The sequence below is a fragment of the Aotus nancymaae genome, unplaced genomic scaffold (assembly GCF_030222135.1).
Source record: "Aotus nancymaae isolate 86718 unplaced genomic scaffold, 86718_ANA_hifiasm-v0.15.2.pri h1tg000016l, whole genome shotgun sequence".
Taxonomy (NCBI): Eukaryota; Metazoa; Chordata; class Mammalia; order Primates; family Aotidae; genus Aotus; species Aotus nancymaae.
In genome coordinates this window covers 76,503,240-76,531,118 of record NW_026988428.1, presented here as the reverse complement: position 1 = coordinate 76,531,118, position 27,879 = coordinate 76,503,240, and the positions used below count along the sequence as shown (strand labels likewise).

The following is a 27,879-nucleotide window of genomic DNA, read 5'->3' as shown; positions in this document are numbered from 1 at the left end:
CCTCGCCTCCCCTTATCCCAACACCGGCGGGGACAGGGTGGTCGCAAGGCTGCGACTCCTTACCCGGGAGCTTGAGCGCCCTGGACAGCACGGTCGCCATGGCGGAGGACCCGGTGCGCGTGCGCGCACCCGCGTTCTGCCGGGAAGAGTAGTTCAGGGCGGGCGATTCGCGGGGCTGGGACCGGGAAAGGTGGGACCCGCACGCCCGGGGAAAGAGCCTGGGGGAGGTCCACGCCCGCGTGCACGCTCTGCAGGCTTTTCTCCCACCCTTTCAGGGCAAGTCACCTCACCCCTCTGAGTCTCACTTGCCTCGTCAGTGAAATGGGGAGAAAATACCCCGTAGGCTTGCAGTGAAAATGATTCGAATAAGATATTTAAGGAGGTGTGGATTGTGCAATGTGCGTGGGCTTGAAATTAGGCAGACTGGATTTGAATCCTGCCTGCATCACTTACTAGCTGGGCCATCTTGGGCAAGTCCCTCGGGGCGTCTAAGCTGCAGCTACTTTTTTTAAATTAAAGACATACTACCTACTTCACAAGTTTGCAGTGAGAATTAAATGATAACGACCTGTTTAAAACACACAGCACACAGTAGGCACCTAGCAAGAATGTTTCTATTATGCTTCTTAGGTAGAGGTTGAAGTTTCCTAGAGCTTGAACCCTCATTTCTTGCTCCCAGTTCTTTACAAGTGTCTACTCAGCTATCAATGCTGCAGCTTCTAGTTGAAGGGTGTAGAAGGAGAAACTGATTTGCTTCTTTTCCACACGCAAGAGATCAGCATTTTAGTGCAGCAATGTTAATACTATATTGTCTTAGAACTGGAACAGATACTAGAGGCTATCCAGTTCCACTCTTCTTGTTTTATTTAAGGGAAAGCTGAGAAACAGAAAGGTAATGTAACTTCTGAGTGTCACAACAAGAGCTCTAAGATACATCTCACTTGGAGGCTGTCTAATTCTCATAAGAAACTGGAGACAGGACTATCCTGTGGGAGTAATCTGAGAGTCTCCAGCAATCAGTCTCACCTTTGTTCCCACGGGGGAAAAAATGCCATTGTCTCTGATAGAGCACAGGCTCTGGAGCCAGGAGCCAGGCCTCCCAAGTTCAAATTCTGACTGCATCATTTCCTAGATGCCAGAGGGTTAGTTGCTTAATTTTTCCCCGCCTCAATTTTCTCATCTGCAAAATGGGGGTAAAACAGTTCCTAATTTATAGAGTTCTCCTGAGAATTAAATGTACACATGGAAAGCACTTACAACAGTGCCTAGTACTCAGTGTTTTCTAAGTGTTCACTCTTCTTTTTATCAATAATTTCTTAATGTTATAACAATTACAAATATGTAACTTAATAACAAATAGTAATACATTTAATAGTAATTTGATGGCTTAGTAATGTATTTATTAATTCTTTTTTTTTTTTTTTTTTTTTGGAGAGAGTCTGTCTCTGTAGCCCAGGCTGAAGTGCAGTGGCACGATCTCAGCTCACTGCAACCTCTGCCTCTCCATCCTGGTCCAAGCAATCCTCCTGCCTCAGCTTCTTGAGTAGCTGGGATTACAGGCACACGCCACCATGCCCAACTAATTTTTGTATTTTTAGTAGAGATGGGTTTCACCATGTTGGCCAGGCTGGTCTTGAACTCCTGACCTCGTGATCCACTTGCCTCAGCCTCCCAAAGTGCTGGGATTACAGCCATGAGCATTCTACAACAACCCAAAATTTCTACTGCTTGCCATATCTCTGGAGGCATGATTAAAAAACATATTTTACATCTATGTAGGTCATCTAAGAGGAGCAACACTACAAGTCACGATGAGCCACTAGTAGCTTGGCTGATACCAGTTTAGCTAAATAGAACACATTCCTGAAATGTGAAGACTGAGAAAAATAACCTGGGAGTGTGACAGGGATGTAGAAAATGTCCATTTTAGTTGCAAAACAAGAACTTGAGTTTCTAGGAGGAAGTTTGGGTGGAAAGGAATAGCCAGATCACACAGGATAGGAAAAAAGAAGAAAAATCTGTCTCATATTCTTAGTAAAAAGGTATATTCCCGGAGAGTATCTTCTTCTGTGATAGAAATGAAATAAAGATGTATAATTTAAAGTATTATTAAAAGGTTTGCCTCACTAGCAGACACAGCGGCTTGTGCCTGCAATCTCAGCACTTTGAGAGGCTGAGGGGGGAGGGTTACTGGAGTTGAGGAGTTGGAAGCTGCAGTGAACTGTGATTGCACCACTGCACTCCAACCTGGGCAACAGTGTGAGACCCTGTCTCAAAAAAAAAAAAAACTTTGCTGTGTAGTTACCCAAAGTGCCCATGGGCATGCACACACTTACACATGTACCTATAAACATGTGCCAGTGTGCACACATCCAATAGATGCAGCATCTCCAGCTCCTCAGATTTCAATGCTGGACCTTTAGGCATCTCCACTCTCCCCTTAATCACCCAGCTTTGCCCGAATAATTTTTGCAGAGAGGCCGATGCCCGGGAATCCCTCCTTCCTCGGCTCCCTGAGCTTTCCCCCACTTTGTCTTCCTTGTCCTTCTGCAAATCTCTTTCATCTCCACAGCTTTGTTTTCATTTTAACATAGGAACTGCAGCTTAGAATAGTATTTCTCAAATTTAATGTACTTTTTATTCAATTAAAGAAAAAAATTCAAAGCAGCTGCCAAATGAATCAGGATCCTTATCTTTCACATAGAGAATATCTGTGAGTTCCCCTCCAGTTACCGAGTGGAACGTGAATACCTTTGCTGCCTAAACACCCACTGAGGTCACTGTGGACAATGCAAACACCCAGGCCCTTATGACTTCTGAACTTGGCTTGCCTCTCCAACAAGTACAAGAGTGGCAGGGGCGGGATGCCTATGAACGGCCTAACCTGCCTGGCGGCTGTGCCTGCTTAAAGAAATTACTTTTCTGAAAATCATAACTGAAGCCAGAAAATCACCTATTTTTCCTACACTGATCTACAGTGAAGTGTTCTTCCCCAACTTTCTCAAGTTCCCATAACATAGAGGGAACCCACATTGCTGGTTATTAGTTTTGTAATACTCCAAGTACTGCTGGAAATCTCTAAGTGTCCTTCATAGGCTTATGATCAAATCTGGCCATCTGATGCTTGACTTTTCCTGGACGGTGTGGCCACTTATGCTGGTCCTGACCACCCCACTAGGTTTCACCACCTCCTCTTGGAACCAATGCCACTGTGTCTACCAGCAGCCACTTCCCTTCCTCCTTGGTTCCACTGTACTGCCAGGCCTTCAAAAACTGCTACCTCTTCCTGTATCTCCCACTAAATGCCACTGTTAAAACTTGCACACTGAATGAAGAGACCTCCCAAACATGCTTGGTATGAGCAACATGGCTGTTTATTCACCTGCGTGCAGGCAGGCTGAGCCCAAAAATGGAGTCAGTGAAGGGCAGTAGGATAGGAGTTGGTTTTATAGGTTTGCGGCAGGTAGTGGAAAGTTACAGTTTCGGGTGGTTTTTTGCAAGCTGGGGGGAGGTCGTAAGTTTGGGAGCTGGGAGGGGGTCGTGGGGTATGGAATCATGAGGCTGACCAAGGTCAGTTACAGAGTCCAGTGGCCTTATCAATTAGGGTGGGAATAAGGAACAATAGAGAATATCTCAAAGTTAAGTAGGTGCCAGAGGATGATCACTCTTCCTCTTTTCATGGTCTTCCAGTTACTTTAGATTTTCCAGGAACTCATCTGGAGTCACCGTTGTGGTCACAGAGGTTAACATGGCGTCCATGACACTGTTGGTCAGCCTAAAAGACCTTACAGCCACCTCATATTTTAGTGCTCCTAAAATGTCAAAGCTGTGAAGGGCAAAGGAAACTAGGGAAGACTGGCTCTCTCTCCTTTTTATGTTACACTTTATTAGGAAATTGCCAGTGCTATGCTGCTACTCCTTCAGGTTGGATGCAGTGTTTTCATTGGACAGAGCTTCTATTTTTACTTAGCAAGTCAACCAGAGCAAGATAATTGCTGTACCAAACAACCTCAAGATTTCAGTGACTGAAGAGAGTAAAAGTTCATTTCTGCCTATGTCACAGTGTAAGTGGGGGTGCAAGTAGACTGCGCTGGGGCTCTGTTCCTCCCAGCCATTCAGGGACCCAGGCCCTTCTGTCTCCAGCTGCGTCATCCTTAGGGCCTTGGAGTCCTCCATAGGATCGTTTGCATCCCAGATCATGCAGGAAGTTTTCTGGGCCAGGCCTGGAGCTGCTGTACACGACTTCTGCCCGCATTTATTAGGCTAGAACTCAGACACAGAATATGTGTGCCAGGAAGGTAGGAGCCCAGGAAGAAAAGGAGATGAGTTTGGGGAGCATCTAGCCAATCTCTGCAACACTGGTAACCCCATGCCATTGTAAATTACAGAGCTGAGTTCTTGATGGTAGGGGAGGGTTCAGGCACTGCTCTACTTAGGATTGCCTTTCTCCTGTAGGGACCAAGGCTTTGTTCCTGAGCTGAGTTTCTCATCATGACTTACGTGTCTAAGCTGAAGCTCTCCCAGGAGGCTCCTCACTCCCTCTGCAGAGAGATTTCTGGAGGCCATTCCTACATCTATCAGCAAAGAGTGGACAAATCTGAACTCCACTGACTTACCTCAAGCTGAGGGTAGTACCCTCTGCTACACTGGTGCCAGAAAGAGTCAGGAAGCAGTAATAAGTATGAGATTCAAAAAGCAAAAAGAAAATGTCATAGCAAATAGCAACGAGGGCAGTGAGATTGAGAAAAGTGAAAGAGGTGCCCAGCAGAGAACATTTGGGGGTTAAATGCAGATGTCAAGGAACCTGTGAAATCAGCCTTGCCTGGGGATCAGGAGGTTTGAAAAGCGTGAGTACTGGTGGCATATTTACTTCTCTTCACAGAGAACTGAACTCTGCCCAGAAGTTGCATGGCTTGCCATAAAGATAAACAGGTTTATGTTCCCAAAATGTCCTTTGATAAAACACAAGGGCTCATCTCACTCAGATCATACAGACTTCCAGCCTATGAAACTTTCTAGAGTCTAGACTGTAAAATCGTTTCTGGGACCTGAAATTTAAACAAAGACTTCTTCTGAACAAGCCTCTGGCTGGAACATATGTTTCAAAACACTGTAATTAAGGACAGACACACCCAGCCCAAATGAGCTCTCCGTCCTCCCATTGCTCATTCTAGCGTGTTCCTATGTCAACTGAAGGACCTATAGTAGTAGTGTGGATGGTAACAGCCCCCATTCACTGAGCACTCATCACCTGTAAGAGAAGACAATGTTTTGGACCCTTGCCAGTCTTGAACAGCCCCTTCACTGGCTTCCAAAAAAAAATCCAGGCCAGGCACAGTGGCTCACGCGTGTAATCCCAGCACATTGGGAGGCCGAGGCAGGTGGATTATCTGAGGTTGGGAGTTCGAGACCAGCCTGACCAACATGGAGAAACCCCATCTCTACTAAAAATAACAAAAAAATTAGCCGGGCATGGTGGCGCATGCCTGTAATTTCAGCTACCTGGGAGGTTGAGGCAAGAGAATCACTTGAACCTGGGAGGTGGAGGTTGCAGTGAGCCAAGATCATGCCATTGTACTCCAGCCTCGGCAACAAGAGTGAAACTCTGTCTCAAAAAAAAAAAAAAAAAAAAAAAACCCAATGGGTCAAGCATATTGTGACTTGGGGAGTTTTCCTGAAGATTCAAGGGGCCAGGGAGAGAGATCAAGGCACATAGAATTTCACCTCCCCACCCCCCAAAAAGAGTTTCTGTTAGATGCATCTCTTCTCTACGTCTCTGCTCTTGGCCCCGTCACTTCTTCTTCCTTACCACTAAGACCTCTTGGGTCAGTTTCGCTCTCAGGCTTTCTACTCCCTAATTTCCTGCCCTCTGCTGCCGTTAGCTTCAACATGAGGCTGGAGTCTCACCTCCATCCTACAGGCAGAACCTTTCCATGGAAGCTGTCATTCCATACAGTGGAATTCTCACACAATGTTCTCCATATCGCCCCTCCAAAAATACTTTGTTGAATTCTGACAGCAATCCTAGGAGGCAGGTATTTCTGCCCCAGTTGTCTATCAGTGAGGAAAGGTAAACTCAGATGGATAAAGCCATTTGCCCCAAGTTACACAATTCCCGAGGACTTGAAGAAGGATTTGAAGGCAAATTTTTCTGTCTTTTAATCACAAGCAATGACATCAGATACATGGCATGTGTGCTCCAATTTGTCTTTTCTTCTTCTAGGGCACATGTCAATCACCACACTCTGACGGTGGGCCCAGGCATAGCTTCAGAATCCCTCACTCCACTATCCAGGGAGCCACTACCTATCAATTTGATTCAGCTCGAAAATGGAAAACTATCTGTAATCCCTGCCTCACTTATAGCATTGTAACCAAACTATAAACTCCTTTATGACAGTACTTGATTCATGACAGATTTCAGTGTTGAATGTAGCTGTTATTTGGCCAACATTTGCTCTTATTGGTTGGGAGTGCTAGCTGATGAGTCAGACATGTTCTGATTGGTCAGGACCTATGCAGTACTGTTTTTTTCTTTTTAGATTACATCCCTTGTTGAGGCTTCTCAGTTCTGCATGCTCACTGGTTAAGTCCTAAGTAATGCTCTAAAAGTCAGTAAACTAGGGTACCACTCACTGTGTGACTGAAGTTCTAGAACACTTCATTTTTCTGCACATCTTCAAGTATTTATTATAGGCAGCTGTGTGTTGTAATATGAATACATGTATACCATATTAAATTTGAATAATATTAAATTTGAATATATGTCTGTCATATTAAAACTCTCATACTAAATGTTGAGTTCTTAAAGAATGGAAGTGAAATTTTGTGTCTTTTTAGCCCTATACAATGCATAGCATATGGCCCCAGATGTGTACTGGATAAATGTGAATGTAAGAATAGATAACCATCACATTATAAGAAAAGAGTGAAATCAATTTAGAAAAAAAAGTGGGGGGCTTTATTTTATCTTATTTTATTGAGACAAGGTCTGGCTCTATTACTCAGGCTGGAGTGTGGTGGCGTGATCTCAGCTCTCTGCAACCTCTGCCTCCCAGGCTCAAGCAATCCTCTTACCTCAGCCACCTGAGCTGCTGGGATTACAGGTGTGCACCACCACACCCAGCTACTTTTTGTATTTTTTGTAGAAATAGAGTTTTGCCATTTTGCCCAGGCTGGTCTTAAACTTGTGAGCTCAAGTGATCTGCCCACCTCAGCCTCCCAAAGTGCTGGGATTACAAGCGTTAGCCACTGTGCCCAGCTGGACTTAATAATTAATAAAACTGTTTTCCTAAGCTCATATTTCTTTCTTTGTGTAATGCAAATGTTCTCATGTTCTTTCACCACTCTTCTTCATACCAATGTCACGGTCCAAGCACCCAGGCTGCATGACTTGGGGGAATGCAGTCCCTCTGCATGTGAATCTCAGCAGTGTGCACGTGCTCCACATATGCCTCATGGCTGCCACTTCTCCCCATCCCTCCTGTTAGGTGGACTTAGCATTTCCGATAATTACCTCTGGCCATCTCATCTCTGCACATCTGCATAATAAATATAATACAATAAATATAAATTTTTAAATCAATAATAAATACTTGAAGATGTGCAGAAAAATGAAGTGTTCTAGAACTTCAGTCACACAGCCAGTGGTACCTTAATTTACTGACTTTTAGAGCATTACTTAGGACTTAACCAATGAGCATGGAGAACTGAGAAGCCTCACTTACAAGGGATGTAATCTAAAAAGGAAAAAAACAGTACTGCATAAGTCCTGACCAATCAGAACCTGTCTGACTCATCAGCTAGCACTCCCAACCAACGAGAACAAATGTTGGCCAAATAACAGCTACATTCAACACTGAAATCTGTCATGAATCAATAAAGAATTATAAGGGCCAGCCCAGTGGCTCACACCCGTAATCCCAGCACTTTGGGAGGCTGAGCAGGGGCAGATCATCTGAGGTCAGGAGTTCGAGACCAGCCGGGCCAGCATGGTGAAACCCAGTCTCTACCAAAAATGCAAAATTAGCCAGGCGTGGTAGCTCGTGCCTGCAATCCTAGATACTCAGGAGGCTGAGGCAGGAGAATCACTTGAACCCAGGAGGAGGAGATTGCAGTGAGCCAAGATGGTGTCATTGCACTCCAGCCTGGGCAAAAAGGATGAAACTCCATCTCAAAACAAAAAAAAAGGGAATTCTAACACAGAATAGGAAAATCGACACTTAGTATCAAGTTCCTGCTCCTGATGTCCACTGACTATAGCCTTCTCATGAGGCCATTCCTAGCCAGTGCTTTCAAGGAGCTGGATATAAAATAGTGAACAGGCCGGGCATGGTGGCTCATGCCTATAATCCAAGCACTTTGGAGGCCAAGGAGGGCAGATCACCTGAGGTCGGGAGTTCAAGAACAGCCTGACCAACACGGTGAAACCCCATCTTAAAAAAAATAAATAAATAAATAAAATAAAATAAAATAGTAAACAAATCCAGTAAGCTCCTTCAAAAGCCTTGCAATCTAGGGTAGAGACAGACATTAAGCAGGCAATAAACAAATATATGATTACAAAGTGTGGCAAGCTCCATAAAGGAAAAGAACCTAATACTGTAAGAAAGAATCACAGGGAGATCATAGATTAACTTGAGGAGTGAGGAAATGACTGGCTCTCTGAGAAACTGATGCTTAAGCCGGGACCTGAAGAATGGGTAGAAGTTGTTCATGTAAAGGCTGAAGAACAGGACGTATAAAGGTTGAGTCAGAAAAAAGCTTGGTTCAGCCAGGCACAGCGGTTCACACCTGTAATCCCAGCACTTTGGGAGGCCGAGGCATGCAGATCACCCAAGGTCAGGAGTTCGAGACCGGCCTGGCCAACATGATGAAACCATGTCCCTACTAAAAATACAAAAAATTAGCCAGATGTGGTGGCACATGCCTATAATCCCAGCTACTTGGGAGGCTAAGGCACAAGAATTGCTTGAAACTGGGAGGTGGAGGTTGCAGTGAGCCAAGACCACACCACTACACTCCAGCCTGGACGACAGAGACTCTGTCAAAAAAAAAAAAAAGAAAGAAAGAAAGAGAGAGAGAGAGAAAGGAAGGAAGGAAGGAAGAAAGGAAGGAAGGAAGGAGGGAGGGAGGGAGGGAGGGAAGGAAAGAAGGAAGGAAGGAAGGAAGGAAGGAAGGAAGGAAGGAAGGAAGGAAGGAAGCTAGCTTGGTTCTATGGAGGAAATCAGTGTGCCTGAGTACAGTTGCAAAGAGCTGATGGTGAGAAGCAAGAGGCAGACAGGAGCCTGATCATGCAGGTGCCTTGACATTGAAGGACTTTAATTAGAAAAGTGATGTGATCCAACTGGCTGCTATGCAGGGAATAAACTGGAGGAGAACAAGAATGGAGACAGGAAGACCAGTTAGTTACAAGTGAGAGGTCATGATGGTGGATTCAATTACCTGTGCTTTGTCTCCCAGATACAACATGTGCACAAATTCTCACTTTTCACCTGCGAGCCTGACTGCAAATGAGACAGTCACCCATACCCAGCCTAATACATTCCTGCCACCCCAGCAGCTGGTCTTCCTGCAGCCTCCGTCAGCTCTCACCTGGGGGGGACTGGATCAAATCTTGTCAACGCTCAGGCTCCCTGGCTGTCTTCTGCCCTGAATGATGGCAGGGCTATATAGAACCATTGCCTTAGGTGACAGCCTAATACATAATATGTGGAAATAAACTCCCTTTAAATTGACCTGTCATGAAGGGAAGGTAAACAGCCATTGGCTGAGATATGCTATATAAAAATAAATTCTCAGTCAGTTGTGGTGGCTCACACCTATAATCCCAGCACTTTGAGAGGCTGAGATGGGAGGATCACTTGAGGCCAGGAGTTCAAGACCAGCCTGGACAACATAGAGAGATTCCCATCTCTACAAAAAATTAAAACATAAGCTGGGTGTGGTAGTGCACACCTGTAGCTCCAGGCTGAGGCAGGAGGATTGATTGACCCCAGGAGGTCAAGGGTGCAGTGAGCCATGATTGCACCACTGCACTCCAGCCTAGGCAACAGAGCAAGAACCCGTCTCAAAATAAATAATAAATAAATAGGCTGGGTGAGGTGGCTCACTCCTGTAATACCAACACTTTGGGAGGCTAAGGCAGGTGGATCATTTGAGGTCAGGAAACCCTGTCTCTACTGAAAATACAAAATTTAGCCAGGCATGACGGTGGGTGCCTGTAATCCCTGCTACTCAGGAGGCTGAGGCAGAGAATTGCTTGACCCCAGGAGGTGGAATTTGCAGTGAGCAAGACTCCATCTCAAAAAATAATAAATAAGTAAATGTTAAAAATAAATAAAAATACATTCTGCCTAACACACAATCATACTAAATACTATCCATAGTCTCATTCCTACATAGTTAATACTTTCGGTTTCTTTATTTGAAGCACATTGTTTAATGTAATTTTATGAATGACCTAAGAATTACTTCTTAAGCATTTTTCATTATAATCTTGGCTTCAAGATAGTCTAATAAAACCTGACCATCTACAACTTCTGGCAGCTTTCTGGGTTTGGCAGCAAGCTTGGTTTGTCAACCTGGGGTTTGACATAACACAGTACTTGATGCAAGGCTTAATTTCTATCTAGGATGCCATTTGAGAGTTTTTTGTGTTTCTTCTGTTTCAATTGTTGTTTATTTGTTTGTTTTTTTGTTTTGTTTTGTTTTTTGTTTCTTTTTAGAGATGGGGTCTCACTATGTTGCCCAGGCTGGAGTGCAGTGGCTATTCACAGGCGTGATCCCACTACTGATCAGCACGGGAGTTTTGGCCTGCTCCGTTTCCAACCTGGGCCAGTTCACTGCTCCTTAGGCAACCTAGTGGTCCCCTGCTCCTGGGAGGTCACCATATTGATGCCAAGCTTAGTGCAGACACCCAATCGGCATAGCGCACTACAGCCCAGAACTCCTGGGCTCAAGCGATCCTTCCACCTCAGCCTCCCGAGTAGCTGAGACTACAGGCACGTGCCACCAGACGGGGCTGTTTTTGTTTTTGAGATGGGGTTTCACTGTGTTGCCCAGGCTGGAGTGCAGTGGCATGATCACAGCTCACTGTATCCTCGATCTTCCTGGCTCAAGCAATTGTCCTGCCTCAGCCTCCCAAGTAACTCAGACTGCAGGTGTAAGCCACTGCGCCTGGCCCAGTTGAGGTTTTGAGAGAAATAATCACAGTGGCAGAGCTAAAAGTATGCATGTAACCACAAACTAGAGAGAGTTGTGAGACAAATAAATCTACTGTACCTTTGCCACTGCAAATATTTTAATTTTTTCTTTTATGTTTTATTCCTTCCAAGAGTTTATCCTTAAGAAACTAAAGGCTCTGGAAAACTTTTCAAGGACCTCTGTACGAAGAGCTACCTTTTACTTGTCCGGTTCACAAAATTTCACTCACTTCTTTTTCTTCTCTCTTCCAATAAATATTCTCCTTTTATATTTTAGTTTTCAAGATCTGGGAATTTTATTCTTTAATCAAATGATTAATTTTTATTCTCTTACCCCAGCCTTAATGACCAAAGGTGGATTGTTTAGATTTTGCTTAAAGCTGTTTCCTAACACAAATCATTTTCTTTTTCTGATTCAATTTTTAAAACCCTGGTTTTATTCTTCTCCCGAGAGATTTTTCATGAAGCTAATCTTTTTTCCACTTCCCCAATCTTTAAGAACAACACTGGTCTGATTTGAAGAGACACGTTGTGATAAATCTTCCCCCATCAGTTTTTAGGGGAACACTTATTCCCCAATCCTCAGATGCCCATGTGGAGGGGTTTTCACTAGCGTATCTTGTGAGTTTCCTGACTAGGGTTCAGAGGAAGGAAGCAGGTCATGCTTAGCATTGCTGCTTCCCTTTGAGATTCAGGCATTGATTCATTTTTAAAATTATTTATTCAGGCCAGGTCCAGTGGCTCACACCCGTAATCCCTGCACTTTGGGAGGCCAAGGCAAGCGGATCACTTGAGTCCAGAGATTGAGACTATCTTGGCCAATGTGGTGAAACCCCATCTCTACTAAAAATACAAAAATTAGTCAGGCGTGGTGGTGCATGCCTGTAATCCCAGCTACTTGGGAGGCTGAAGCAGGAGAATTCGTTGAACCCAAGAGACAGAGGTTGCAGTGAGCACCACTGCACTCCAGCCTGGGCAACAGAGTGAGTGAGACTCCATCTCAAAAAAATAAAAATAAAATTATTTATTCAAAAAATTTTTGAGTGGTCATTACTGAAAGGCCCTATTCTAGAGGCTGGGGATGTCACACCAGACAAAACAGACAAAAGTCCCTGTCCTCATCATGTATGTTTGTGGGAGCTATGGGGTCAAGCAGGGAAGAAGATAGTTAAGTAAAATATATGCTGTGTCAGATGGTGATAAGTATTACAGAAAAATAGAATAGAGAAGGGGAGATGCAATGTGGAAGTTGCAGGGAGTGGTGGGCAGGTGTCCAATTTTAAACAGGATGGTTAGGGAAGGCTTCAATAAGAGGGTGATATTGGAAGAAAATCTAATAGAGGTATCACGAATAATAAGAACTTGGAGGCAGAAGCATTCCTGGCCTGTTTGAAGACCAGCAAAAAGGTTGCTAGAAAGGATGGTTCTTTTTTTTTTTTTTTGAGACGGAGTTTCGCTCTTGTTACCCAGGCTGGAGTGCAATGGCGCGATCTTGGCTCACTGCAACCTCTGCCTCCTGGGTTCAGGCAATTCTCCTGCCTCAGCCTCCTGAGTAGCTGGGATTACAGGCACGCACCACCATGCCCAGCTAATTTTTTGTATTTTTAGTAGAGACGGGGTTTCACCATGTTGACCAGGATGGTCTCGATCTCTTGACCTCGTGATCCACCCACCTCGGCCTCCGAAAGTGTCTTTTTTTTTTTTTGAAACAGAGTCTCGCTCTGCCACCCGGGCTGGAGTTCAGTGGCGCAATCTCTGCTCACTGCAACCTCCAACTACCAGCTTCAAGTGATTCTTCTGCCTCAGCCTCCCTAGTAACTGGGATTACAGGTACCAGGTACCCACCACCACACCAGCTACTTTTTGTATTTTTAATAGAGATGGGGTTTCACCACATTGGCCAGGCTGGTCTCAAACTACTGGCCTAAAGTGATCCACTCACCTCAGCCTCCAGAACTGCTGGGATTACAGGCGGGAACAACAGCATAGGCCAGGAAAGGATGGTTCTAGGGAGAGATTAGAGATTAGATGAGGTCAGATATGGCCAGAGTAGGAACAGATTCTGTAGACTTGGTGGGGAAAAGTAAAGACTTTCACTTTTAGTCTACATTAAATAGGGAGACTTTGAAGGCTTCGGGGCACAGAAGTGTTTATTTGACTTACATTTTAAAAGTGTCCCTTGAGATCACTTTGCTGTCTTGAGAACAGACTGTGGGGACCCTGGGGATGATAAATCACTTTTGACTACTGCAGTGACCCCAGCCAGAACTTCTGGTGGTTTAGACTAGTTTAGCATCTTTGGGGGTAGGGAGAAGTGGTAGGATTCTTAAGTTAATTTAAGGAAGAGCCCACAGGATTTGTTGAAGAATTGAATGTATGGCATGAGAGAAGGAGGAGTCAGGGACAGTCATGAGTCTTTTGGCCCTAGCAACGAGAAGACTAGAGAAGGGGAAGACTGGGAGATGAGTAGAATGGGAAGGAGACATCAGGGGTTGGTTTTGGATGTGTCAAATTCAACTCCAATTGGACATGCAAGTGGAAATGTTGACTAGGCAGTTGCATGTGTGAATCTCGAGACTTCAAGGAGAAGTCCTAGGTGGAGACATAAATTTGGTAGTCATTTGGTAGCTTTGGTAGGAAATTTGGTAACTAATGTACCTAACCCATATTTAAAGTCAGAAAACTGAATAAGATCACTAAAAGCATGTGTGATACAGGAGAGGAGGGGAGAGTGAACTGTGCAGTATTTCAGCATTCACAGTTCCGGGAGAAGAGGAGGAACTAGCCAGGGAAACCAGCAGGCATAGCCAGTATAATCAGAGGATAACCAGGGGAGTGTGGTGTCCCTGAAACAAAGCAAGGAAAGTATTTTGGGGAAAAGCATAGCCAATTATTTTAAATGCCACAGAGAGATCAAGGAAGAAAAGACTAGAGAGTAATATGCCTGCCTTCAGAGAGCACACACTTTGTTCGGCTCTGCTATGGCTTAGGGGCCTACAGCTGTCCAGCTGTGCCAGCCTCCAATTCAGAGGAAGAATTTGCAAAACCCTTTTGCAATAGATCTAAACCGCATCATTCAGCGTAGCTTTCTTTCAATAGTGAAGCTGATATTTTATCTCCATCTGCTCCTTCAGTCTATTATCTCCATCTGCTCCTTCAGTTCAATCAGAGCTATGCAGAGAAGATGGGTATTAATTTACTGAGTACCCTCAACTTTGAGTAATCATAAATATTCCTTTTGTTTGCCTCTGCTTAGTAGATGTGAAGTTTTGTTCTCTTATATAGTAGATTTTCCCAGTAGTATTATCTTATCTACTTCTTGCTCTATCTTAGAGAGATTCTCTCTAAAGCAACTTTCTTCTCTAGTCAAGCTTTTAACACCTATTATGGGAGTCTTTGCAAATGTCCCTATGTAGGATTGGAGAGAGGCCCTAATCCAGCCCTGTAGTGATTCTTTCTCCTCCTGGGAAGCAGATGGTATTAACAGACCATTACTAATTATTATTCTTAAACAAGGCACTGCAAGATTTATAAACCTCTTCTCAAAAGCCAGGCTGCACATCTGACACAAAGAGGGAAATGTGGACTTTTTTTTTTTAACTTCACCATGAAGAGTCCTTCTTCCCTGAGAAATTGTGCTTTGTATTTTTTCATGTTTCTAAGAGGACAGGCATGAACTTGTCCCTCGGTGAACCAAATGAAGTAGAGGATAAGATGTGATATCTCCGTAAGCCCATAGGATATGCTTTGAACAAAGTAATGTATATGAATTGAAAAGCAATCTTTTTTGAAATAATCATGAGGGCATGCCTGCAGATACTCAATTGCAAAGGGTCCGCAACCTGTCTTTCATCCATGTCCTGATGAACACAGACACACCACATGTGGGCCAAGGACCACTGGAAACTTCAAAGAGGAATCTTCAGACAGAGGATAGGAGCCACGAGGGTCATACATGGTACTGTATGATGAGGATAAAGGTGATAAAAAATTCACTAATAGCCTCTGTCCTTTCGTGTCTGAAATTTCTATCTCAAGATCAAAAGAATGAAGGTACAGCCTAGGTAAGAAAGGGCTCTTGTCCTAATTTTGGAAGAGCCTAATAATGAAACCCAGGATAATTTTTTAGAGAGACGATATTGTGGGGACTCCATGTTTGGATCCCCTTCCACAGACACTCCCTTCATGGAAGCTGTCTTTCTCTCTCTTGGATTCCGCTCTGGGGTTCCCTTTCACACACTCTCTCTCGTGGAAGCGTTCTCTCTTCCTCTCCCTTTTCTCTTTCTCTACCTAAATAAATCACTTTCTGCAAACAAACAAACAAACAAACAAAAACAAAAGAGAGATGATATTGCATGGAGTTTATTTTCCATGAAATTAGACATTTAATTTAAATTTTTTTTTTTTTTTTTTGAGACAGAGTCTCGCTCTTTCTCGCAGGCTGGAATGCAGTGGCACGACCCCAGCTCACTGCAACCTCCGCCTCCTGGGTGTTAAAACGTGTGTGCTGAATGAAGAGACCCCCTCAAACAGGCTTTGTATGAGCAACATGGCCGTTTATTCACCTAGGTGCAGGCAGGCTGAGTCCAAAAATGGAGTCAGCAAAGGGTGGTGGGATAGGAGTTGGTTTTATAGGTTTGGGGCAGGCAGTGGAAAGTTACAGTTTAGGGTGGTTTCTTGCAAGCTGGGAGGGGGTTAGTAGGTTTGCAAGCTAGGAGGGGATTTTAGGGTCAGGAGGTTGACCAAGGTCTGTTATAAAGTCCAATGACCTTATCAATTAGGGCCGGAATAAGGAACAATACAGAATGTCTCAAATTTAGTAGCCACCAGGGGTTGATCATTCTTCCTCTTATCCTGGTCTTCAGCTACTTTAGATTTTCCAGGAACTTATCTGGAGTATCCGTGCAGATCACAGAGGTTAACATGGCGTCCATGGCGCCGTCAGTCAGCCTAAAAGAACTTACACTGGGTTCAAGCGTTTCTCCTGCTTTAGCCTCCGGAGTAGCTGAGATTACAGGCGAGTGCCACAATGCCAGGCTAATTTTTTGTTTTTAGTTGAGACCTGGTTTCACTATGTTAGCCAGGCTGGTCTCGAGCTCCTGACCTTGTAATCCGCCTGCCTTGGCCTCCCAAAGTGCTGGGGTTACAGCTTGAGCCAGCGTGCCCAGACTAGACATTTAATTTTTATTCTTTCTTTTACCCTGGAGTTAAAGACTTGTTTAGTTTTTTTGGCTGTTTGTTTTGCCTTGTCAGTAGCTTGAAGACTTTTAAGTAGGATTCTTACAGAGATTGACATGAAGCTGTTTTTCTTATTACCATCACAAATACTTTATTTTCTTCCTACCCCGCCCCCCACCCTCCACCACAAAAATCTAAGATTTTATTCTTTTATTCAGGAGATTGTGCATAAAGCTACTTATTTCACTGAAAAAATATTATTTCTGCATTTTCTTTTTATGCCTTGGCCTTAAAGTCATGAAAATCTGTTGTCTTATTTTTCAGAGATTTTATTTACATAAAGCTACTTTCTCCTTCACTAATAGAGGATCTAAGACAAATAGATTCCTCATAGAGAACTTCCACATAACCTGAACTTGTTCTTTAAGTCTAGAAATATTTAGGCCGAGTGCGGCAGCTCAGCCACCTGTAATCCCAGCACTTTGAGAGGCTGAGGCAGGCGGACCACAAGATCAGGAGATTGAGACCATCCTGGTTAACACAGTGAAACCCTGTCTCTACTAAAAATAAAAAAAATTAGCCGGGCATGGTGGCATGCACCTGTAGTCCCAGCTACTCGGGAAGTTGAGTCAGGAGAATTGCTTGAACCCGGGAAGCAGAGGTTGCAGTAAGCCGAGATCACGCCATTGCACTCCAGCCTGGGTGACAGAGCGAGATTCCATCTCAAAAAAAAAAAAAAAAAAAGACTAGAAATATTTTTTCTCAACCTTAAAAACTTATTGAGTTTTCTTATTGACAAAATCTGTATACATGTTTTCTCTTTCACCTTGAAACTGGGGCTAAAATATTAGACACTGAATAATTGTATTACCCTTTAGTTTCATATCATATAACTCTTTCCAAGTAGAATAACAATTTAACTTTCAATCTATCTTCCACTACATCATTACTCAGGTTTTAAAATATTAATCTCATTGGTGATCTATCATCTCTTCCAGTTCCTGGTTCTCAAAAAACTACTTGTTCTTCAGCTTTAATTTAAATGAAGAAATGGAGGAGAAAATTGGGCAAACATTTAGTTTAAGATGGAACAAGAAACAAAAAATGCTTCTTTATTCCTAAACACAATGTGTTTGCCTGATATATAGTTCACCTACCAACTTTAATTTCATGCCTTCTCAGTAAATCCAGAATGACAATTTCAGAGTGAAGAGCAGTACAACCCTCACACAAAAGGGGCCCTAATTCTGAGCCTTCTGCCTCAGGGAATCCCACGCTATGGGGTGTCTTCCTTGAAATCTAAGTCCCCTCCAGTGGCTGCAACGCCATTTGAGTGAAGCATGCCCCTGCTAGTCCCTATTTCTCTCCTTGGGGGAGTTCTCTTACCTGCCCCCACCCACATCCCAGTGAATTTAGCTATGCATTTGCAATCAAACTGTTTCTATTGATGAGGCCCTGCTAGAAACATTTCCCCAGGTCTTCCCACATCCCTGCCATCTCCCCACCCCACATAGCCACCCTACCTCACCCCTACCCAGGTCCAATTTCAGCCCTGCTGAAGGGGATTTGTGTGTGTGGTTGTTTCTTTTAATAACATTCAATCTCAATGTTGGAAGGGATCTCAGAGGTCTGCAAATCTAATCCCCAGTGAGTTGCAATTGCTTCTTTAATCCTCAGTCATTCTGTCTCTGCTGGGACATTCTCAACGCCCCAGAGCTCAGGGCACACGGCAGATAGCCACTATTGTAGGGCTTGGAGACTGCACCTGTGACTGCCTCCCAGGAGAACTGATACTGTCTTCTGAAGCCAGAGGGAGCAAGGTCGAATCCCTGCTCCATGCATTAACCCTGAAAATGCCTGAAATATTGACGCAGAATTCCTAGGAAATTTTATTTGAGGTTATTTTCTTCTTTCTATCAAAAATACAGCCTGGACAACATGGCAAAACCCTGTTTCTACAAAAGAAATAAAATTAGCCAGGCATGGTGGCACATGTCTATGATCATAGCCACTCAGGAGGCTGAGGTGGGAGAATTGCTTGAGCTGCACTCCAGCCTGAGTGACAGAACACGACTCTGTCTCAAAACAAAAAAGAAATTTCCCCTTCCCTTTGCCTTACATGAAGTTTTGTCATTTTACTGCAAAAGGTTTTCCTCTGAGGCTAATTTTTACTTCTGCAATAAAGCCTTACATTCCCTAGAGAGATATTTCTTTATGAAGTTAATTCCTCCTGCCTCTCAGAAATGTTTTCTCTCTCACTGCATGGGCTTTAGGTCTTTAAAGGCCTTAGATATGGACTCTAAAAGCTGAGAAATTTTCCATTTCAACTGGTAGAGGCTTCAAAACCAAGAATGGCAATTTTCATTATTTTTCTATAGCTATTTTGTCATTAAAGAAATGGCTATTTTTAGTGACATGAATGTACCAGGGGCTACTTCAACCTGTCTCATCACAGAACTTACTTCTTATTTTCCTACATTTGTTGGCCTGAAAAACCTGAAGTTTTGTTCTCATTTGTAAGAATGAAGCTATTTTCTTTATTACAAGGCCAATTTAAATAACAGTAAACATTTTAAAGAAAGGATTTTGCATGAAGTTTTTCTGTCTATCCCATATAATCCCTTTCAAATTCTCTTTTTAATCTGAATTTTAATCCTCCATCTCTGTTCTCTTATTTGATAAATTGATATTTTCCTCCACTCCTGTCTTTTTTTATTTTATTATTATTATTATTATTATTATTATTATTATTATTATTATTATAAATTGAGACGGAGTTTCACTTTTGTTGCCCAGGCTGGAGCACAATGACACAATCTTGGCTCACTGCAACCTCCTCCTCTTGGGTTCAAGCAATTCTCCTGCCTCGGCCTCCCGAGCTGGGATTACAGGCATACATCACCACACCCGGCTAATTTTGTATTTTTTTTAGTAGAGACGGGGTTTCTCCATGTTGGTCAGACTGGTCTCAAACTCCCGACCTCAGGTGATCGGCCTGCCTCAGCCTCCCAAAGTGCTGGGATTACAGGCGTGAGCCACCGCACCCGGCCACCTAGTCTTAAAGATCAGGCATTCAAGAGTTTATTTGCTTCTGTTACAAATGTATTCCTTTTTACACTTAGCCTTACACATCTGTGGATCTCTTCTCTCTTTTCTTTTTTCTTTTTTTTGATCTCTTCTCTCTTTTAGTGAATGTAAAAAAAATACAAACTGGCAACTAGAAAAGAAGTGATACAACTGGGACCAATGACCAGATACTACTTTTTCAGATTATTTTTATAATGTTTTAATTTAAAAAGGAATAAAAATATATGGTTCATTTTATTCTATTCTATTTTATTTAATTTTTTATTTATTTATTTATTTATTTATTTATTTTTGAGACAGGGTCTTGCTCTGTCACCCAAGCTGGAGTGCAGTGGCACAATCTTGGCTCACTGCAACCTCCACCTCCCAGGCTCAAGCAATCCTCCCACCTCTGCCTCCAAGGTAGCTGGGAACACAGGTGGGTTCATTTTAAATTTCTTTTTGTGAGTATTTTTCAATGAAATAAAATATAATTTATTAACATATGTACAAAATGAATTTCAAATAATGGCATAGATCTAAATGTACTAACAATATATAAACATGCTCATCATAAGTTCCAGATATATAGAGATGTAATGATCTCTCTACATATATCTGAAATATGTATGTATTAAATATATGTGTGTATATGTAAAAATGTTGACTTGTATTTTTAAAGTCTGGAAAGATACGTACTAAACTGTCAAGAGCAATTATCTCTGGGAGGTACGTTGCTTTGCATTCATGAAGGGAAGTTTCTGCTCTCATAGGGGAACTTTCCCTTTTGATTCCTTTTTTATCTGTGTTGGTAGATAATAAACATATTTCTTGTAAAAATCATTTAAAAGCCACCAGTACAAAAATAGAAAACAAAAAACAGAGTATACTAAGGACATAGTCAATCAAGAGAAACTATATAAAAATGTAGATATTAATTTCTATCAGAAAACTTTTCTAATATCTGTTTAGGTTTTATTAACTTCCAGTTATATCATCTAGTTTAATTTTATAAACTATCTCTGCTGTTTATTTTAATGCTCATCATATTTAACTTTGATTGTAGGTTTTTATGCTTGACTTTATAATGTTAAAACATTTTCTCTACATAGTAGTAGTGAATCCTACAAGATTAAAGAGAAGCAGTCTGTGATCAACTTGATCTCTTTCCCCTTGTTTACTGCAGGCTGGGGAAATGTAGCTCTTAAGGAAATGCTATACATGTTTACCCAAAGTAGAATGTCAGAAAGGTTTTAGAGTTAAAGCATGTCTTCACATAGAATATTTTTTGTTTCCTGGCAAGTAGTTCTTTATTTTCTTAACCAGTGTGCAGTTCCCAGCTTTGTTGAATCCCTGTTTTCCCAATCTGAGTCTAATCAGAGTCAATCTCCTGGAAATATTTTCATAGGATATTTGAAAGAGATGATAAATCAGAGTTTCCCCATCTTTTTTTCTCTGAAAAATATTATTTCTCCTTGTTTAATTTTTAAAATCTAATAGAATTTGACTTCCTGCAAAGATGGAAAACTGGCATGGGTTGCTGGCTCCCTTCCCCAGAATCAAACAAGGAGAAGCTCAGAAGGAAACATAAATTCCAGGAACTAATTACATCAGCAGTAAGAAACCCCTGGGAGATGGAAGTCCTGCACCTGAAAAGGGTGGAGAAGAAGGGTTGACTATCGCCCAGGAGAGAAGACTGGCAGGGGACACAGGTGAGCGAGAACGTGATTGCATTTTCCTCTTGCCCCTTTCCTACTCTGCTTGGAGACAATGACTGCCTCCCTGTTCACCATGGAAACCAGTGAAACAGGAGTCCAGGGGCTGAAAACAGGCAACCCAAATCTCCTAAATTTAGGAGTTAATAAAATCAGGGGAGAAATAACCAGCCTAGACTCTTCCATTCCTTCACCAGCTCCCCAGCTATTAACTTCCAAATTATATGTCTAGTCTGGACCTCACCCTTGAATTCTAGACCAGCATATCCAAAACTGTCAATTTGTAATTCTTCCTACATGTCTAATAGACATCTCAAGCAAAATATGTCCACTAAATTTCTGATACTTCCCCCCAAATTTGTTCCTTTTGCAGTCTTCCACATTGCAATAGGTGATAAATCTATCCTTCTAGTTAATGACTCAGTTACTTTCCAAATCTGCTGGCACTGTCTTAACTGATATTTGGATAAATTCACAAAAAGGAGAATTATGAAGCTCCAGAAAGGAATACAATCTTTAAGCACCATTACAAAGTGAATTTCATGAAGTGTGATTAAGTGAAAAAAAGCAAGATGCAGATTAAAGTGTATAGTATTCTACCTTTTATCTAAGAAAAGAAGGAATGCGAATAGATGGATGGATGGATAGATAGATAGATAGATTTTTTTTTTAATGGAAGAATAAGGGGCTAGGTGCAGTGACTCGCACCTGTAATCCCAACACTTTGAGAGGCCAAGGCAGGAGGATCGCTTGAGCCCAGGGGTTCAAGGTTATAGGGAGCCATGATTATGCCACTGCATTCCAGCCTGGGTGACAGAGCAAGACCCTGTCTCTACAAAAACAAACAAACAAAAAACTGGAAGAATAAATTAAACTTTAATGAAAAATGGAAGGAAAAAGCAAGTTAGAGGGAACAGGGTTAGAAGTTAAACTTCTCTAAATATACTTTGTTTCAGAGCTTTTGACTTACAAACCACATAAATGGTTTACATAATAAAAAAATAAATCAGTTCCTAAAAACTGAAAACAAAATAAATACTAAGTTGATGGTTTAGCTATTAACATATAGAGAATGTGATATTCAATTAATTTGATAACTTCAAAACATATTAATTTGACTGTATCTTCCCAGTGGGATATATTCTAAGGGAAAAGTAGAATTGCAAAGAAATCTTCAATTGTATTCAGGGATCATATTGTTAATAACAATATTGACATGGTGAATATGAAACTATTATATATGTGTATATGATAGGATATAGCAAACAAGTAATTTTGTAATGATGTTTGAAACAATTATATATACAAATAGTAATGATGTTTGAAACAATTATATATACAAATAGTAATGATGTTTGAAACAATTATATATACAAATAGAACAGGCTAAACTGTGTTAAGTTAAAGCTGCCTCCTTACATATTTTAAGTTTGGCCTAAAGGTCGCTCCGTATATAGTGAACCGTAACCTAACTGGATACATAAACAGACTGTAACCTATCACAGCCCGCCAGCTGTTCAAACCATGTTCAAACGAGGCAAACACTGAGCTGGAACCAATCCAGTTGTTTCTGTACCTCACTTCTGTTTTCTGTCCACCACTTTCCTCTTTCTGTCCATAAATATTATCCAACCACATGGCAGCTCCGCAGTTGCTCCAAACCTATTCTGGCTCCAGGAGATGAGGGTGCTGCCCAATTTGTGAATCCCTCTTTGATCAGTTAAACTGTTTACTGTGTCTAAAGTTTTTCTTTTAACAAGCAAATAAGTAATTATGTTAATTAGTAAGAGTAAAGAAGTGCAAATATAAAATCAAAGAAGGTAGGTAAAGAAAAACTGTAAAACTTTATTTGAATTGGAAATATACGTACTAAGTCATGAGGTATTTCCCTTTTCCATAAACAAAAACGTATTTCTAGCTCTGTCCAGGGAACAGGCCTTCCATGCATTGACCAACCCAATAGCAACGAGGACCTCTAGTGCCAGACCGTGATCTCTGAAGGGCTCCTTGGGAAAATGGAGAATTTTGTGTCTGGAGCAGGAATGAGCCTAGAAGACCTAGACATACTAGAAAACAAGGAAGCTATTAAAGTCTGCTGATCTCATGTTAAAAGGTCACAGGCACCACTTTGAAGGAGCTCACAATAGCCAAAGATGGGACATTATCAATAAGAATAATGATTACAATAGAGACACTTAAATATGTTAAAATCCGTAAGTTCATAATTATACTTTTAAAAAAAAGCCTCATTCATCATCTCATTTATTACCTAAAAGAACCAAATACTTCTTCAAACATGGAAATGTGAGAGTTATATCCCATGGGACAATCTTCAGCCAGCAACGTATAGAAGTCAGTGATAAATATTCCCTTCTTCTCCTTCAAGTAGACGATTCTTACATGCGCTGGACATAACTTCCCAGAGGGTCCCTAATAGGATTAATCTCCAGCTCTCCACAGTGTGATCCACTCAGTTAGGTGCTCTGACGTTAGCTTTTCCTCCTTTCCTGCTTCATCCTTCCCTCATTCTTCTTTGGAGGATCATTTTCCAAAATAATGACCATCACACAAGTCTTGTCTCAGGCTCAGTGTTTTAAAGAAACCTAGGCTAAACAGTTGGTACTAGAAGTAGCTCCTCATACTGGAATATTATTCAGTCTTGGAAACAAAACAAGGAAATTCTGTTATTTGCAATAACATGTATGAACCTGGATGGCATTATGTTAAGTGAAATAAGCCAGACCCAGAAAGACAAATACCATATAAACTCATACGTGGAATTTAAAAAAAATACCAAACTCACTGAAGCAGAGAGTAGAATGATGATGGATAGGGAGGTCATTAAGGAGGATGTCAGTCAAATGATATAAAATTTCAGTTTCATAGGAGGAATAAGTTTAAGAGATCTATTGGCTGGGCACGGTGGCTCATGCCTGTAATCCCAGCACTTTGGGAGGCCAAGGTGGGCAGATCACGAGGTCAGGAGTTGAAGACCAGCCTGGGTAATATGGCAAAACCCCATCTCTATTAAAAATGCAAAAATTAGCTGGGTGTGGTGGCGTGAGTCTGTAATCCCAGCTACTTGGGAGACTTAGGCAGGAGAATCGCTTGAATCTGGAAGGCAGAGGTTGCAGTGAGCCGAGATCTCACCACTGCACTTCAGCCTGTGCAAATGAGTGAGACTCCATCTAAAAAAAAAAGAGAGATCTATCGTAGAATATAATGATGTTAGATGATGATTGTGGAACATGGCTATAGTTATAACAGCTTGTGGTGTACTTGAAAATTGCTAAGAGTAGATTTTATGTATTCTTGCCACAAAAAATAAGTATGTGAGATAAAACATATGTTAATTCACTGGATTTAGCTGTTCCACAGTATATACATACTTTTTAAATTATGTGGTATGTCAGAAATATATGCAACTTTTATTTGTCAATTTAAAAATAAGTTAAATAAAGAAGTAGCTCTAGAAAGCAGACCCTCAGATTGAGATGCTGAGACTGGTCACTTACTGGTCAGGCTTAAAAAGCACCAAGTAGGATGAGTAGGAAAAGATCATTATAAAAACTGAATTTGGTTGACTTTTGTTCATGGCTTTAGAGGTCTTGAAGAAAAAAGGAAAAAAAACATAGATAGGTACGGGTTAGGCAGACAACTCAAGACACCCTGTGAAAGTGAGAAAGCGTCCATGGTTGTGTTTTAAAATGGTTCTTATCCTTTGTAGCCACAGGGCAGGCACGGTTCAAAAGCAAGCCTGGACTTGAATTGCCAGGCTAGCAGAGCTCCAAGACAGCCTCAGTAGGTCTCGTATGTCAAGGTCGAAGATCTGGTATGATAATCATGAGAATCAGAGACTAGGATGAGGATATTTGGTTGCATGAACCTGACCACCTTGAACCATCAGATACCTCTTAATCCTCCAGGTTGGTGAAAAAACCTCCCTCCCCCTTGTTAAAGAACAGCCTCCATTCAGTAGGAGACCCTGCAAAGGGCTCACGTGAGGCAGGTGCTTCACAAAATTGTGCTTATCCTTCTCAAGAGCTAACTCCATCTTCCCTAACTACCTCCAAACCAGTGCCGAGGAACAAGTCACAGCACAACCCAAGTGAAAATTCTTCCTCTGGAAGCATATTATATACTCATCTGACAAATTTAAAGACCTGGTTAACACATCTTAAAGGGAATTGGGGTGTGTATGGGAGTGGAGCTTGAGGACATTAGACTGGGGACGGCAGAATATAAGGTGGACTAAGTGAGCAGATAATAATATGGGAGCACTCTTTCATGACTTGGAACTTAATGTCTTGATAAGGACACTTGTAGTCAGTCCTAAAATGCTGTTGGGATTACTCCTCAAGGCTTGGCTACAGTATCAGTCTCCTGTGAGATAGAGATGCTAGAACTGCCTCAACAGAGTGTTGAGAAAGGTGTCAACAGGTTCAGAAAAGTATAAATGTTAAAATCCTATGTGATGTGAATCAGAGAACCTACCACCTGACTAGGTCCCCCAGGAAGGCCCAAGTAATAACCAGTAGAGGAAGTAATAACAGTGCTGGTGAGGTGCCAGCATCTTTTGAGATCAGCTATCACTGTCCCTCTGTACATCTGTATATCACATTTGAGAGCAGGAGATTTTGCAATGGAATTGGGCAATTATCAATGGGGATGATAAGATTCAAGAATAGCAGAGACCAGATGGTGGCATCTAATCTTAGCAGTCAAGAGGAACATAATTACTGTAATACAGACCAAAGCTAGAGTGGCAGTCAAGGTTTCCTGACCTACTAGGATCTGTGGCAATGGCTAATGGACCATGGTGTTACAAAAAGCAATACAGAAGGGCAAACAATTAGACTGTATAACCTTGGTTTATACAACCACACAGAAATTGAAAGCTAGTGAGCAAAAGGCTGATGTCAGTCACCAAACAGGTAATTGCAAACCTATATTTCAGATCTTAGGCCAGTTCTCAGAACCAAAGCCTACTGATTAAAGAGGAAGTCTAATCCCCTTGATAAGGAATCCTGCAATGTCACTGCAAATACATACAATAAGCACGCCCCCATTCCCTCCCCAAAGGGACCTGCAGCCTTTTTCCAGATATGCTAGGGAAAGGGGAAATGCCCAGATTTTTGAGGGCTATTAGACACACAGTCTTAGCTGATACTTCTGCCTGGGGGCCTGAAATGCCAGCACAGTCCCCAAGTTAGAGTGGGAGCTTATGAAAGCCAGGAGATACACGGAGTCCCAGTCCAAGTCTATTTCACAGTGGGTACCTGGACGGGCCCCTAAGTGCATAATTGGGATGGTTAGAATTAAAAACTGGAAAAGCCCTCAGATTTCTTTCTTGACCTGTTGAATAAGAGTTATTATGGTAAAAATGGCCAAGTGGAAGCCTCTAAGCTCACCCATGTCTTCTCTTCTAGCCATGATGGTATATCGGAAGGAAAACCACACCTTGAAAAGAATTACAGATATCAGTGTCACCTTTAAAGAAGGAAAGAAAGCAGGGATCATGGTCTCCATCACATTCCAGTTAAAATTGCTTTCCTGGCCCTGAAAGAAATAACAAAAAAAAATTAACTGGCTGCTGGACTATTACTATAAACTTATAAAGATTGAACAAAGTTGTAGTTCCATACACAGCTGCTATACCATTGCCACTGCAACCCAAATACATTGCAATATGGCACCTTAACTGAACTAGACAACACAGCCCTGTGTTGCTTGGTCTACATTATTGAGCTAGCACGAGCATTCTTTTCAACCCTCAGCAAGAAAGAGGGCCAAAGGTTTTTCAGGTTTTTGCTTTTAATGTGAGATGAGCAGCAATACTCCTTTACTGTTTTGCCCCAGGGCTCTGTTAATGATCCTGGTCTCTGGCATATTTCACCATGAAGCAGTACTTTCACCTGTCCCAAAACTCAAAGAGCTCCATCAAGAGCTGAAGGAGTCTCCAGTCCATACCTCCAAGGTGACAAGGAGTCTCCGGTCTGTGTCTCCAAGGTGACAAAGAAAAGAAGGAACAATGGTCTTGCCAAAAAGGGCCATGGCCACATGCAGCCTATTTGCTGCACGAACTGTGCCTGATGCATGCCCAAGGACAAGGCCATTAAGATATTGGTCATTTGGGGCAGATCACCTGAGGTCAGGAGTTTGAGACCAGCCTGACCAACATGGAGAAACCCCATCTCTAAAAAAAATACAAAATTAGCAGGGCGTGGTGGTGTAGGCCTGTAATTCCAGCTACTTGAGAGGCTGAGGCAGGAGAATTGCTTGAACCCAAGAAGTCCAGAGGTTGCGGTGAGCCAAGATCGCACCATTGCACTCCAGCCTGGGCAACAAGAGTGAAACTCTGGAAAGAAAGAAACAGAGAGAGAGAGAGAGAAAGAAAGAGAGAGAGGGAGGGAAGAGGAGGAAGGAAGGAAGGAAGGAGGGAGGGAGGGAAGGAAGGAAGGGAGGGAGGGAGGGAGGGAATTCATCATATGAAACATAGTGAAGGCTGCAACAGTCAGGGACATTTCTGAAATGAGTATCTTTGATGCCTATGTGCTTCCCAAGCTGTATATGGCACTACATTATTATGTGTGAGCTGTGCAATTCACAGCAAAGTAGTCAGGAATTGATCTTGTGAAGCCCATAAGGACCGAACACTCCCACCCAGATTTAGGCCTGGAGATGCTGCCCCATGATCCCCACCAAAGCCCATGTAA

The 27,879-nt window shown here is 42.2% G+C and overlaps 1 protein-coding gene and 1 pseudogene across 1 annotated transcript in view; one reads left to right on the top strand and one right to left on the bottom strand.

The window, feature by feature from the left end:
• Positions 1-128, bottom strand: part of FAM234B (family with sequence similarity 234 member B) — a 36,959-nt gene extending 36,831 nt beyond the window's left edge. The window contains exon 1 of the mRNA XM_012447704.2: positions 64-128. Within this exon, the coding sequence (XP_012303127.1) occupies positions 64-100 (37 nt within the window). The 5' untranslated portion in view covers positions 101-128. The remainder of the gene's footprint in view (positions 1-63) is intronic.
• Positions 99-27,879, top strand: LOC105713801 (small ribosomal subunit protein eS26-like; annotated as a pseudogene).